At 42.4% G+C, this 12,021-nt stretch overlaps 1 protein-coding gene across 1 annotated transcript; it reads right to left on the reverse strand.

Annotated features, from left to right (window-relative positions):
* Window positions 1–4,163: 4,163 nt before the first annotated feature.
* Window positions 4,164–11,623, reverse strand: LOC100557222 (uncharacterized). Its single transcript, XM_003218083.4, has 4 exons — window positions 11,564–11,623; window positions 8,365–8,470; window positions 7,742–8,180; window positions 4,164–4,402 (listed from the first exon to the last, which is right to left on the reverse strand). The coding sequence occupies exons 3-4, from the start codon at window positions 8,148–8,150 to the stop codon at window positions 4,194–4,196; spliced, it is 618 nt and encodes a 205-aa protein (XP_003218131.2). The 5' UTR covers window positions 8,151–8,180; window positions 8,365–8,470; window positions 11,564–11,623; the 3' UTR covers window positions 4,164–4,193.
* Between the last annotated feature and the right edge of the window lie 398 nt (window positions 11,624–12,021).

Genomic DNA, 12,021 nt, shown 5'->3' on the forward strand with positions numbered 1-12,021 from the left:
TGCTGTATTCTCACTGGCCATTGAGAATAAATGTCATTTTTTCTACAGCCACCGGAACTCTCTTTGTCTCATTTCCTCAAACCTTTGTCTGCCATTTCAATCCAGCTTCAGTCAAATAGCTCTGTTTGTTTGTTCTTAATTGTAGAGCCATTTGGGGCTGATTTTCCCTTTCTTCCTTCTTTCTCCAAAGACAAGGCAGTTTAAAAAACTATGAAATGGAGGTCATTGAAGTTCCAGTGTCCTCCTTCCAAGAGAAGGCAGTTTACAAAACATTGAATGGAGTTCTTTGGAGAAAAGAGGAGAGGAAAGATCTGAGTTCCAGAAAACTCAATTACAGGTTTTGTCTCAGAGGAGGGAGAAAAGAGGTAAGAGTGGAACTTCAGAGATATTGTAGTTTTTAAGCTGCCTTGCCTTCTTACTTACTTAGGCGATCCTTCGTTGTCCAAGTATGATGGCCTTCCAAATTTTTGGAAGATGGCTGTGAGTTTTTGGGAGTTGTAGTTCACCTACTACCAGAGAAACTTTGAATCCGACAATGAACTTGGATCAGATTTGGACCACAGAACCACCATGACCAACTGAACATTTATTTACAGTATTTATATTCCGCCCTTCTCACCTCAAAGGGGACTCAGGGCGGATTACAATGAACACATATATGGCAAACATTCAATGCCAACAGACAAACAACATACAGTATAGACACACACAGAGGCATTTTAACATTTTTCCAGCTTCACAATTCCGGCCACAGGGGGAGCTGTTGCTTCACCATCCACTAGTGGCTGTACTTCCTCATTCCTTTCCTCGTGTTTTGCTGGCAGTTTTATGGTGTTGTAAATTAGTTAAATTAGCCTCCTGCATAAAGCGTACCTAAATTTCCCTAAATTAATGCTATGTAGTAATTACTGTATTTACGAATTTAGCACCAAAATATCACAATGCATTGAAAACATTGACAAAAAAATGTGTTGGATAATCCAGAACGTTGGGTAAGTGAGACTCTACTGTATATATAAACTACACAACTACATTCTAGCTACTACGTACTACTATTAAAACACTACAAGTATATTATACCTGTTAGAAATAACAGAACATAAACACCAAGGCGAATCAGTAGTAGTTTTAATTGTATTTTAATTCTTGTACTTCATGATACAAAATATATTTTTTTGAAAAATAACATTCACTTTTTAACGTATTGGCTCTATTTCTAGTTTGCCTTGTGTCATGCCAGTCGTCAGGCACCCCAAGTCCCTCCATGGGGAGAAATGTGGGATTAAAAATAAATAAGTAAATAAGTAAACAAAACAAACAATATGCAAAAAAAAATCAAAACAACTTTGTTATAAAGTGCAGGGAAAGAGAAAACGTGTTAGAAAGACGAGGAAGTGTCCAGCTTATTAGATGGCATATGCGATCCCATAGCATTGACCCATGGTGGTAAATATGGGTGCCAAACTGCATTAATCCTACAATGCAAGATGCAATTGAAGACCCATCTATTCTGCCAAGCCTAGCCAGACAGTTTTAACTTGTGAATTTTGACTTACATTTCATTGGTGTGATCTTGTATTTTGCCGTATGTATTTTAATCGTGTTGGGTTTCACCCCTCTGTTCTAACCCTATTATTATTTTAAGGCTACCACAACCGGGCTGTGGCGCAGGCTGTTGAGCAGCTGCAATAAATCACTCTGACCATGAGGTCATGAGTTCGAGGCCAGCCCGTGGCGGGGTGAGCACCCGTCAATTAAAAATAAAAAATAGCCCCTGTTCGTTGCTGACCTAGCAACCTGAAAGATAGTTGCATCTATCAAGTAGGAAATAAGGTACCACTTATAAAGTGGGGAGGCAAGATTAACTAATTTACGACTTGGAATGAGGAAGTGCCTTTAGAGTGGATGTTGAAGCAGCTGCTCCCCCCTGTGGCCAGAATCGAACATCACCTCAGGAGAAGGTTAAATTGCCTCTGCGTCTGTCTGTCTCTGTTTGATGTGTTTATGGGCATTGAATGTTTGTCCTATGTGTGTATAATGTGATCCGCCCTGAGTCTCCTTCGGAGTGAGAAGGGTGGAATATAAATACTGTAAATAAATAAATAAATAACCACTTGTGGGACACCACGTAACAGCCCTGCCATTTGGAACTTGCCTGAAAGGTATGACCGGAACCACTGCAACACTTCCCAAATTCCAGGAGGAAACCATGGTTGATGGGACTGGATGCTGCTAAGAGATCTAGAAGCCCCAACAGTGTTGACCCGTCAGTGTTGAGACGGAGAACATCCATGGTTCTCAACCTGTGGGTCCCCAGATGTTTTGGCCTTCAACTCCCAGAAATCTGGCTGGGATTTCTGGGAGTTGTAGGCCAAAACACTTGGGTACCCACAGGTTGAGAACCACTGCACTAAGGTGACCATAGCAGTCTCAAGTCTGTATCCTGCTCTGAAGATGGTTTGAAATGAGTCAAAGAAATGTGTATCATCCAAGAGTGCCTAAAGTCTAACTGCCTTCTCAATCACCTTGCCCAAAAAAGGGAGGCTAGACACTGGTCTGCAATTATTAATGTCCAGGAGATCCAGCGAGGGCTTCTTCAGTAGTGGTCTAGTTACTGCTTCTTTTAGACATAATGGAAAGTTTCCCTGCCTGAGAGATGCATTAATAATTTGTTGTATTTGAAATCTAATTGTACCTCCTCCCTGGATGACGAGCCAAGAGGAGCAGGGATCAAGCTCAGAAATCTTTATTATCCGATTACAGACAATTTTTGCTTTGAACTGGGATATATGCAGTGTGGACTCAGATAACCAAGGTCAAAGCAGATATTGTGGGATTTTCTGCCTTGATATTCTAGCCCCCTTCCATACAGCTGTATAAAATCCACATTGAACTGGATTTTATGGCAATATGGACTCAGATAACCCAATTCAAAGCAGATATCGTAGATTATTAAAACTACTACTGTCGGCTGGGCTGTGGCGCAGGCTGGTTAGTAGCCAGCTGCAATAAATCATTATGACCAAGAGGTCATGAGTTCGAGGCCAGCCCCTGTCGGAGTGAGCACCTGATTATGAAAATAAAAAATAGCCCTGCCCGTTGTTGACTTAAGCAACCCGAAAGATAGTTGCATCTATCAAGTAGGAAATTTAGGTACCGCTTATGTGGGGAGGCTAATTTAATTAATTTAAGGTAAAGGTTTCCCCTGACGTTACATCCAGTCATGTCTGACTCTGAGGGTTGGTGCTCATCTCCATTTCTAAGCCGAAGAGCCGGCGTTGTCTGTAGATACCTCCAAGGTCATGTGGCCATTGGCATGACTGCATGGAGCGCCGTTACCTTCCCGCCGGAGCGATACCTATTGATCTACTCACATTGGCATGTTTTCAAACTGCTAGGTTGGCAGGAGCTGGAGCTAACAGCGGCCGCTCCTGCCACCCTCGGGGATTGAACTTGGGACCTTTCGGTCTCCAGCTCAGCACTTTAACGCAGTTCGCCACCGGGCTCCATAAAAATCGTCCAACAGTGTTTGGAATGAGGAAGTATCCATGGACTCGGCATCACAGTGGATGATGAAGCAGCTGCTCCCCCTGTGGCCAGAATCAAGCATACCCTCAGGAAGCTGGAAACTGGAGAAGGTTAAATTGCCTCTGTGTCTCTGTCTCTATGTTCATATGGCATTGAATGTTTGCCATGTATGTGTACATTGTGATCCACCCTGAGTCCCCTTCGGGGTGAGAAAGAAGGGCAGGATATAAATACTGTAAATAAATAATAAATAAATAATCTGCCCCGATATTCTGGGTTATATGGCTGTGTGGAAGGGCTCAGTTGAACTGCATCAGCTCTACAGTGTGTTCTCTTGGCATAGTGATATTCCAGGCATTGGAGAATTTCAACACAATTAAATCAAATCTATGAAAATTCAATGTAGCAATTCATTTGGAAAGATTGGAATAGAATCATAAAATATGTAGTATAGCGTGTGTGGCTTGGATGTCCAGCAGAGGGTGCTGTTTTGAAGAAAAATATATTTTACCTGTCACAGGTGTGGCAGCTATATAATAGTAGGTATGTGAAAACATAAAAACATGTGCCTGTTTGATTGCTACGTTGTGTCAAAATTTCAAAGCAATCGGTGAAGTATTTCAGGAGATCTGAGGTTCTGAACAAACGGACATATACATTTTTATTTATATAGATTCATGCACATTCATGCAGTAGATCTTTTCACACTTCACACATATCTGCGGTTTCTCTTCATCTAACTGGGAAAGGATTGAGTGACAAAACATGTTTTTCTCTGTTTGGTCTCTCTTCCCTGCTCCTTTCCTCTCCCCTGTGTCGATGCTGAGCATTTTAACCCGTGCATCCTCGTTCTCAATCTCCCTCTCCTCTTTGCCTGGAACATAAAGACAAAGGAATATTTCAATAGTGAAAGGTTATATCAGTGCTTCTGGCTTCAGCCCTCTCCCTAAAATGTACAGAATTACTGCTGTTCGACACCACTTCAACTGCCATGGCTCGATGCTGAGGAATCTTGGGAGTTGTAGTGTTACAAGAACCTCCTTTGCCAAATGTGATTGTGCCATGCCAAATTACAACTCCCAAGGCATCCATAGCATTGAGCCTTGGCAGCTAAAGTGGTGTCGAACTGCATTAATGCTACAGGGTAGATGCATCCCTGGTGGGCTATTTGATCAGTCAGTCCTCCAGGTGTTTTGGAGTTTAACTCCCACAATACGGTAGGCTGTTAGGAATTGTGGGAGTTGAAGTGCAAAACACTTGGAGGTCCTAAGTTTGCCCATGCCTGAATTAGATCCTTCTTGATGTTGTGTCCTGGTTTCCATAGTCATAGACTAATGCTTAAAGCAGTACAACATGCCTGCTGTGATGTCCCATGGACCCTTGGGCCGTGAACCTGACTCCATTGTGGACCACAGTGATGAGGAAATAAGTTTTGTGCCGATTCAGCAAGACTCTGCCCCGTTCCAGATGTTCCCTATTGACAATTCTAGTTCAATGCTCATTAAAAAGGCCCTTGAAACGGAGTCTTCTCTTCCCAGTTCCCCTCCCTTTGATAGAAGGATGTTTGTGGAAACTAACAGACAGGAGAAAACTGGCAGGAGACGAAGCGTGCGATTAGCAGCTAGGGAATCTGCTGATTAACCTATTTTCCCCTGAGAATTCTAAGGGAGGATTGCATCTGGCCAAGATGTTGTTCTAGCTCTTTTCCCTTGGGAAAAGAGCATTTGAGACACCTGTTCTGAGGGAAGATTCGAAGTTCTTTAAAAGCTCTGTGCGCTGGCTAGCCAGCGCGGAGTCAACGTGTCAGTTGGAGGAATAACTTCGCTTCCAGCCAAGTGTGGACCGCATTTGGATCCACTATTTTCCAGCCTAGCTGTGCCTTGCCTAGCTGTGTTTCCTTGCCTTGCCTTGCTGTGGTTCCAGCCTTGCCTTGTCGTGTCGTGTATCCAGCCTTGTCTTCAATTCCTTGCCTTGGACTTGCTTTGAACTCTAGTAAAAGACTTGGACGTTTCCCCACTCAAACTGTTTGGAAGTCTGAGTGCGTTTCGGTTTTTGGATTACAAACTTTGGACTTTAATATCAGACATTGGACAATATATTATTGGACTATATTTGACCTCTCCCAAAAGGTCTATTGCTGAACTATATCTTCTGCTTGGTTTTATTTCATTTCTTCATTTTCTTAATAAAGATATTAGATTGTTTATTGGCCTCGGTGTATTGGTTTCCAGTGCTCTCGCAGTCAGGGGCGTCACACCTGCTTACTTATTCTGTCCTATCCAGGGTAAATGTTATTATTCCCTGGAGTTATTTCCTGTTGTAGTGTCTTCTTTAAAAAACAAAACAAAAAAACGGTTTTGATTGTTTTGGAGCAAAACCTACAGCAACATATATCCATTCAGAGGGTTTCCAAATTCCAGAAAGTTATGTAGCAAAAAGCAAAAACAAAAAACACCAAAAACCCCCAGAAAGCAAAACAAAACCTGCAAAAAAGCCTTGTAAGGATCAATACTCATTCCTGCAGATGTTTGAAGGACACTTCCCAAGGCATTGCTAGGTCCTCCAGTGCGGTTCTATGGTATGCTTCAGCCTCCCAAAGCAAGAGAACGGAAAGCAGAATGTTACTGGACAGGAAAAGAAATTTAAAGATGGACTTAAAGCCAACCTTAAAAACTATGGCATAGACACTGAGAACCGGGAAGCTCTGGCTCTTGAGCGCTCTAGCTGGAGGTCAGCTGTGGCCAGCAGTGCTCAAGAATTTGAAGAGGCACGAATGGTGGGCGAAAGGAGAAACGTGCCAAGAGGAAGGCGCATCAAGCCAACCCTGACCAGGACCGCCTTCCGTCTGGAAACCGATGTCCTCACTGAGGAAGAACATAGGATCAAAAATAGGACTCCACAGCCAACTACGCATCCACAGCTAAGACGCTACACTTGGAGGACCATCATCCTCGAGCTGCAAGGGATCGCCTAAGTAAAGTAAGTAAGTATAGATAAGTAGATAGATAAATAGACAAATAGATAGGCTGGAGTGTTGTAACTCAGCCTTTGTGTGACTCTGATGAGGATTCTGGGATGCAGTTTCCAGATGATGGGATTCAGGTTCAGGATGAGTTTCAAGATGACTCTGATGGAGATTATGGGATTCAGGTGCAGGGTGTTCCTGCTGTAGATTTTTTTTCATGTCAGGAAAAACCGGAGTTGCTTCTGGAGTGAGAGAATTGGCCGTCAGCAAGAATGTTGCCCAGGGGACGCCCGGATGTTTTGATGTTTTTACCATCCTTGTGGGAGGCTTCTCTCATGTCCCCGCATGGAGCTGGAGCTTATAGAGGGAGCTCATCCGCGCTCTCCCGGGTGGGAGAAAATGTGGAAAATGAAGAGCAGGGAGGCTTTCCCATGAGAAGAAATGTTGTTGTTACTGATGATGGTTTTCAGGTGCAAGAAGCAGAAAGGGAGAGCAGCTCCCAGCCTCAGTCTGATAACACTAACGAGCCCTGTGGCCTTGAAAGCGATGAGGCCATGTCTCTAGATCGGGCTTGTTGTTTGGAATTTCAGGAGTTGTGTAGAAGTCTCAGAATAGCAAATAAGAGGGAGGTCAAAGGGCAAAGAAATGCCTTCATGTTATGCTATTAAAACAGCCTGCTGAGGGGGAAATCTTTGTCAAAGAACTTGAATCAAGAACCAAGTCTGCTTCCCTGTATTATCTTGTAGCCTGGATGTATCCTCAATTCTGGGACTTGGGCTTCGTTTTAAGGACCTTGTTTCATGCCTAATGTTTCCATGGATTTGTTCTTACAGCCTTGTTTTTGTAACTATCTTTTGGCACTGAACTTTTGCCTTTTATGAACTATCTTTTCCCTATTTCCTAATAAACTACAAAAGACTACATTTGGTGTGCAGTTTGGTGTCTTTAGCAAGGTGAAGCTAACCTGAGGTGTGACATGGAGGTACATTAAAAATGTATTTGTTCTGACTTTGTAACTTGGGGCCACCCTGGGTATGCAAAAATTATAGTATGTGAAGGATCCTGGAATGGATCCCTTGTGTAATATGCCGTTCTAATGTAAGGGAAACAAATCAAAACGAAGATAATTGGTTGAAAGGAGGAACTCTGTATCAAATTCTACATTTTTCTCCAATCGAAACCATACTCAGCCACACTCTCTCCTTAACGTAAGGAAAGAGAGATGCAGCTGACAAGATTTCGGGATACCTGAGAAAGAAGGATGAAGAAATAGTCTCCACTCGTTTTCGCTCAGCACGGTTCCGCTTCCATTGTCCTCCTCCTTCACCACCCACTGGAAGGGTGGTCCCAATTGCTGAGCACAGAGTCTTGCTTTTTCTTGTTGACGTCTTTCAGTCCTTCTCAACCTGTCACGTTCATTCTGTCGGGCACGACCCTTTTTTGTAGCTGCAGAACGCAATTGCTGTGCTCGCAACCGTGCCCTCTCGAGTCTGGCTGCACGTTGCTCTGGTGTTTCCTTGGCAAGTCTTTGGGCCTGTCTTTGTCTCTGTCGCTCCTTCTCTGCTTCCCTTTCTTCCTCAGTCAGATTTGCAATTGCTCGTCGCCTTGCTTGCCATGGGCGACTATGACGACCTAAGTGTGTTTTTCGGCGAGGCATTATTTGGGTGAACGAAAGAAGATCGGTTGCCTTGAAAAAGAAGAAAGGGAGTTATAACAGAAACATATAAAATTGCAAAAATGGAAAAATAAATCAAAATCTAGGAAAATTCAATTTAACAATGCATTTGGAAACACTGAAATTCAGAAATTGTAAATGGATCGTAAATTGGAAACATTGAAATGGTATTGTAAAATATTTAGTATAGGAATACCTTTATTTTCAGAGTTTTGTTCTTTATTTACTGTCTTGGTTGTAGAGTTGTTTAATGCTGCTGCCAGGTTTTCTTCATTTTGATGATTCTCAGGAACCCAATAATACTGTAATAATAATAATAATAATAATAATAATAATAATAATAACAACAACAACAACAACAACATTGGGTGCCGTGCCAAAAGATCTCAGCCGGCATTTGGAAACAATAGGCATTGACAAAATTATGATCTACCAACTGCAAAAGGCCACCCTGCTGGGATCTACGTGCATCATCCGAAAATACATCACACAGTCCTAGACACTTGGGAAGTGTTCAACTTGTGATTTTGTGAAACGAAATTCAGCATATCTATCTTGTTTGCTGTGTCATACAATAATAATAATAATAATAATAATAATAATAATTTTTTTTTCCGTGTCAGGAGCAATCGGAGTTGCTTCTGGAGTGAGAGAATTGGCCGTCTGCAAGGACGTTGCCCAGGGACATTGCCCGGATGTTTTGATCATCCTTGTGGGAGGCTTCTCTCATGTCCCCGCATGGAGCTGGAGCTGATAGAGGAAGCTCATCCGCACTCTCCCCGGGTGGGATTCAAACCTGGAAGCTTTCAGGTCAGCAACCCAGCCTTCAAGTCATAAGGCTTTTATTCCCTAGGCCACCAGAGGCTCCGAGGAATAATAATAATAATAATAATAATAATAATAATAATAATAATAATGGGGAATCCTTTGTTGGGATGTGTTAGCTGGCTCTGGTTGTTTCCTGTCTGGAATGTGTCTAGCTGTGCTCGGCCACGCGTTGGTGTGGCGTAGTCTGTTGTTATGGAAATAATGTAATGAGAAGCAGCCTGTGTTTGAAGCTGCAAGGCTGTTCAGTGCTGTTCAAGGTGAGCAACGGAGGATCCCCATAGGTAGAAAGGAGCCATGCAAGTGCAGTCATGTATCTGTGGAATAATGTCCACAGGGTGGGAGAAAGAACTCTTGTCTGCTTGAGGCAAGTGTGAATGTTGCAATTGGCTAGCTTGAATAGCATGTAACAGCCTTGTAGTTTCAAAGCCTTGCTGTTTCCTCCCTGGAGGTATCCTTTGTTGGGAGGTGTTAGCTAGCTCTGGTTGTTTCCTATCTGGCCTTCCCCTGTTTTCAGAGTGTTGTTCTTTATTTATTGTCCTGGTTGTAGACTTTTGTAATGTTGGGAGCCTGGTTTTGTTCATTTTCATAGTTCACAGCAACCTAATAATAATAATAATAATAATAATAATAATAATAATAATAATAATAATGCTGGGGAGGCCTTCCAAGGCCTCTGGCTCTCTTCCTCTCGCCACCGGCGCTCTTTCCTGAGGGAGAAAGTGGACAGGAAAAGAGAGGGAAGCCTCGTCGTCAGCACGTGGTGGCCGTTGAAGCCCTGCCCACCTGGCTAATGTCACCAAGTTTCCCGGCTCTGCGCATGCGTGGTTCGTAATTTTTGGTTTTGGGTTTTTTTCTGTAATTTGGACCTAATTTTATAGGGTTTTTTGATGGAAAGACATAGATTGGATGACTATGTCTTTTGTGGCCAAATTTGGTGTGATCTGGTCCAGTGGTTTTGTTGTTTACTCAATGGGAATTACGCACATTCCATTTATATATAGAGAGAGAGATGATAATGATAATAGCCCCTTCCTCACAAGTCCCTCACCTCCTCATCTGTTTCTTAGTCTCTTCTCCTGGGGCCCTTCCACACAGCCATATAACCCAGAATATCAAGGCAGAAAACCCCACAATATCTGCTTTAGAATTGGAATATATGGCAGTGTGGACTGATAACCAAGGGCTCTTCTACACTGCCATATAACACAGAATAACAAGGAAGAAAACCCACAATATCTGCTTTAGAATTGGAATATGTGGCAGTGTGGACTGATAACCAAGGGCTCTTCTACACTGCCATATAACACAGAATATCAAGGCAAAAAATCCCACAATAGCTGCTTTGAACTGGGTCATCTGAGTCCACACTGCCATATATTTTAATTAATTAAAGCAGATATTGTGGGTTATATAGCGGTGTGGAGGTTCAAGGCCAAAAAGTGAGGCACTCTTAACTACAATCAACCCTCCGTATCCGCAGACACCACCATCCACAGCTTGAAAATAGTAAATATTATAAAAGAGGTGCCTTTTTACTGCTGGTGGAGTGTAATTTCCAAAAGAAACAAAATAGGAAAAAGCATTCAGAATTGGTAAAGCAACAGCAGCGGGAGTTCAGAAATTTCTCGTGCCAGCTCTAGAGTGATTGAGCTTCAACCATTCAGGAGCAGAAGACTGGATTCAAAGGACTGCATAACTAGATAGGAAAGTAAACACAGAATCTAAATAACACACTCACAGCTCACACCTTGCCTCTCTCCATGCTCACAGGAGAAGAACAAACGGGAGATCTCTGCCCCTTGCCATAAGCTGAAATATTTTATATAGAAATGTCTAGGGCTCTCTTATTATATCTTTCACTCACTCTTTGACCTCTTTTTTTTTTAAAAAGCACGCCTCCTTTGAGTCCTAGACCAACTATTTCCTCTAATGTTATATACAGTAGAGTCTTACTTAAACGGGCCGGCAGAACGTTGGATAAGCAAATATGTTGGATAATAAGGAGGCATTAAGGAAAAGCCTATTACACATCAAATTAGGTTATGATTTTACAAATTAAGCACCGAAACATCATGTTTAACAACAAATTTGACAGAAAAAGTAGTTCAATATGCAGTAATGCTATGTAGTAATTACTGTATTTACGAATTTAGCACCAAAATATCACTATGTATTGAAAACATTGACTAAAAAAATGCATTGGATAATCCAGAATGTTGGATAAGCGAGTGTTGGATAAGTGAGACTCTACTGTATATATATACAGTATGAACCTGATCCACCTCTGTCTTATGATGCTTAAATGGGGATCAAGCAGGCTCGAGAAATGCAATTTGAAAGTGTATCTACAGGGCAGAATTAAAGCGGTTTGATGCTGCTTCCACTGCCCTGGCTCAGTGTGATGGAGTCCTGGGAGTTGTGGTGTCTTCAAGGTCTTGAGCCTCCTCCTCCTGCTCACCAAACTACATCTCCCAGGACTCCACAGCACTCAGCCATGGCATTTAAAAATATCAGAGTATATCAAAAGTAACTAGTTCCTAGTAACGACACTACATGCAACACGTTACCTTCCTATCTTCCTTCCAGCTCTCCTCTTTCCCCCAGTTTGAAAAACAACTCCTTCCTTGGGGTTGTTGTATGTCTTTCGGGCTGTGTGGCCATGTTCCAGAAGCATTCTCTCCTGACGTTTCGCCCACATCTATGGCAGGCATCCTCAGAGGTTGTGAGGTATGGAGAAAACTAAGCAAAGAGGTTAATATATATCTGTGGAAAGTCTAGGGTGAGAGAGGTCAGTGTGAATGTGTAGTTAATCACTTAAATTAGCATTGAAAAGCTTATCTGCTGTCTTCTTCCTGCCTCTGGGGCATCCTTTGTTTAGAGTCGTTAACTGCCCTTGGTTGATTCATGTCTGGAAACCCTCTGTTTTCAGAGTATTGCTTTTTATTTACTGTTCTGATTTTTGAGTTTTGTAATACTGGTAGCCAGATTTTGTTCATTTTCATGGTTTCTTCCTTTCTGTTGAAGT

Source organism: Anolis carolinensis, chromosome 2 (assembly GCF_035594765.1).
Source record: "Anolis carolinensis isolate JA03-04 chromosome 2, rAnoCar3.1.pri, whole genome shotgun sequence".
In the NCBI taxonomy this organism is placed as follows: Eukaryota; Metazoa; Chordata; class Lepidosauria; order Squamata; family Dactyloidae; genus Anolis; species Anolis carolinensis.

Excerpts from the sequence above, each read along its gene's own strand:
- LOC100557222 (XM_003218083.4), bottom strand. The coding sequence starts at position 8,150 with ATGCCTCGCCGAAAAACACACTTAGGTCGTCATAGTCGCCCATGGCAA. Across the intron at positions 4,403-7,741 it reads TCTTCATCCTTCTTTCTCAG|GCAAAGAGGAGAGGGAGATT; the intron begins GTATCCCGAAAT and ends TTTATGTTCCAG.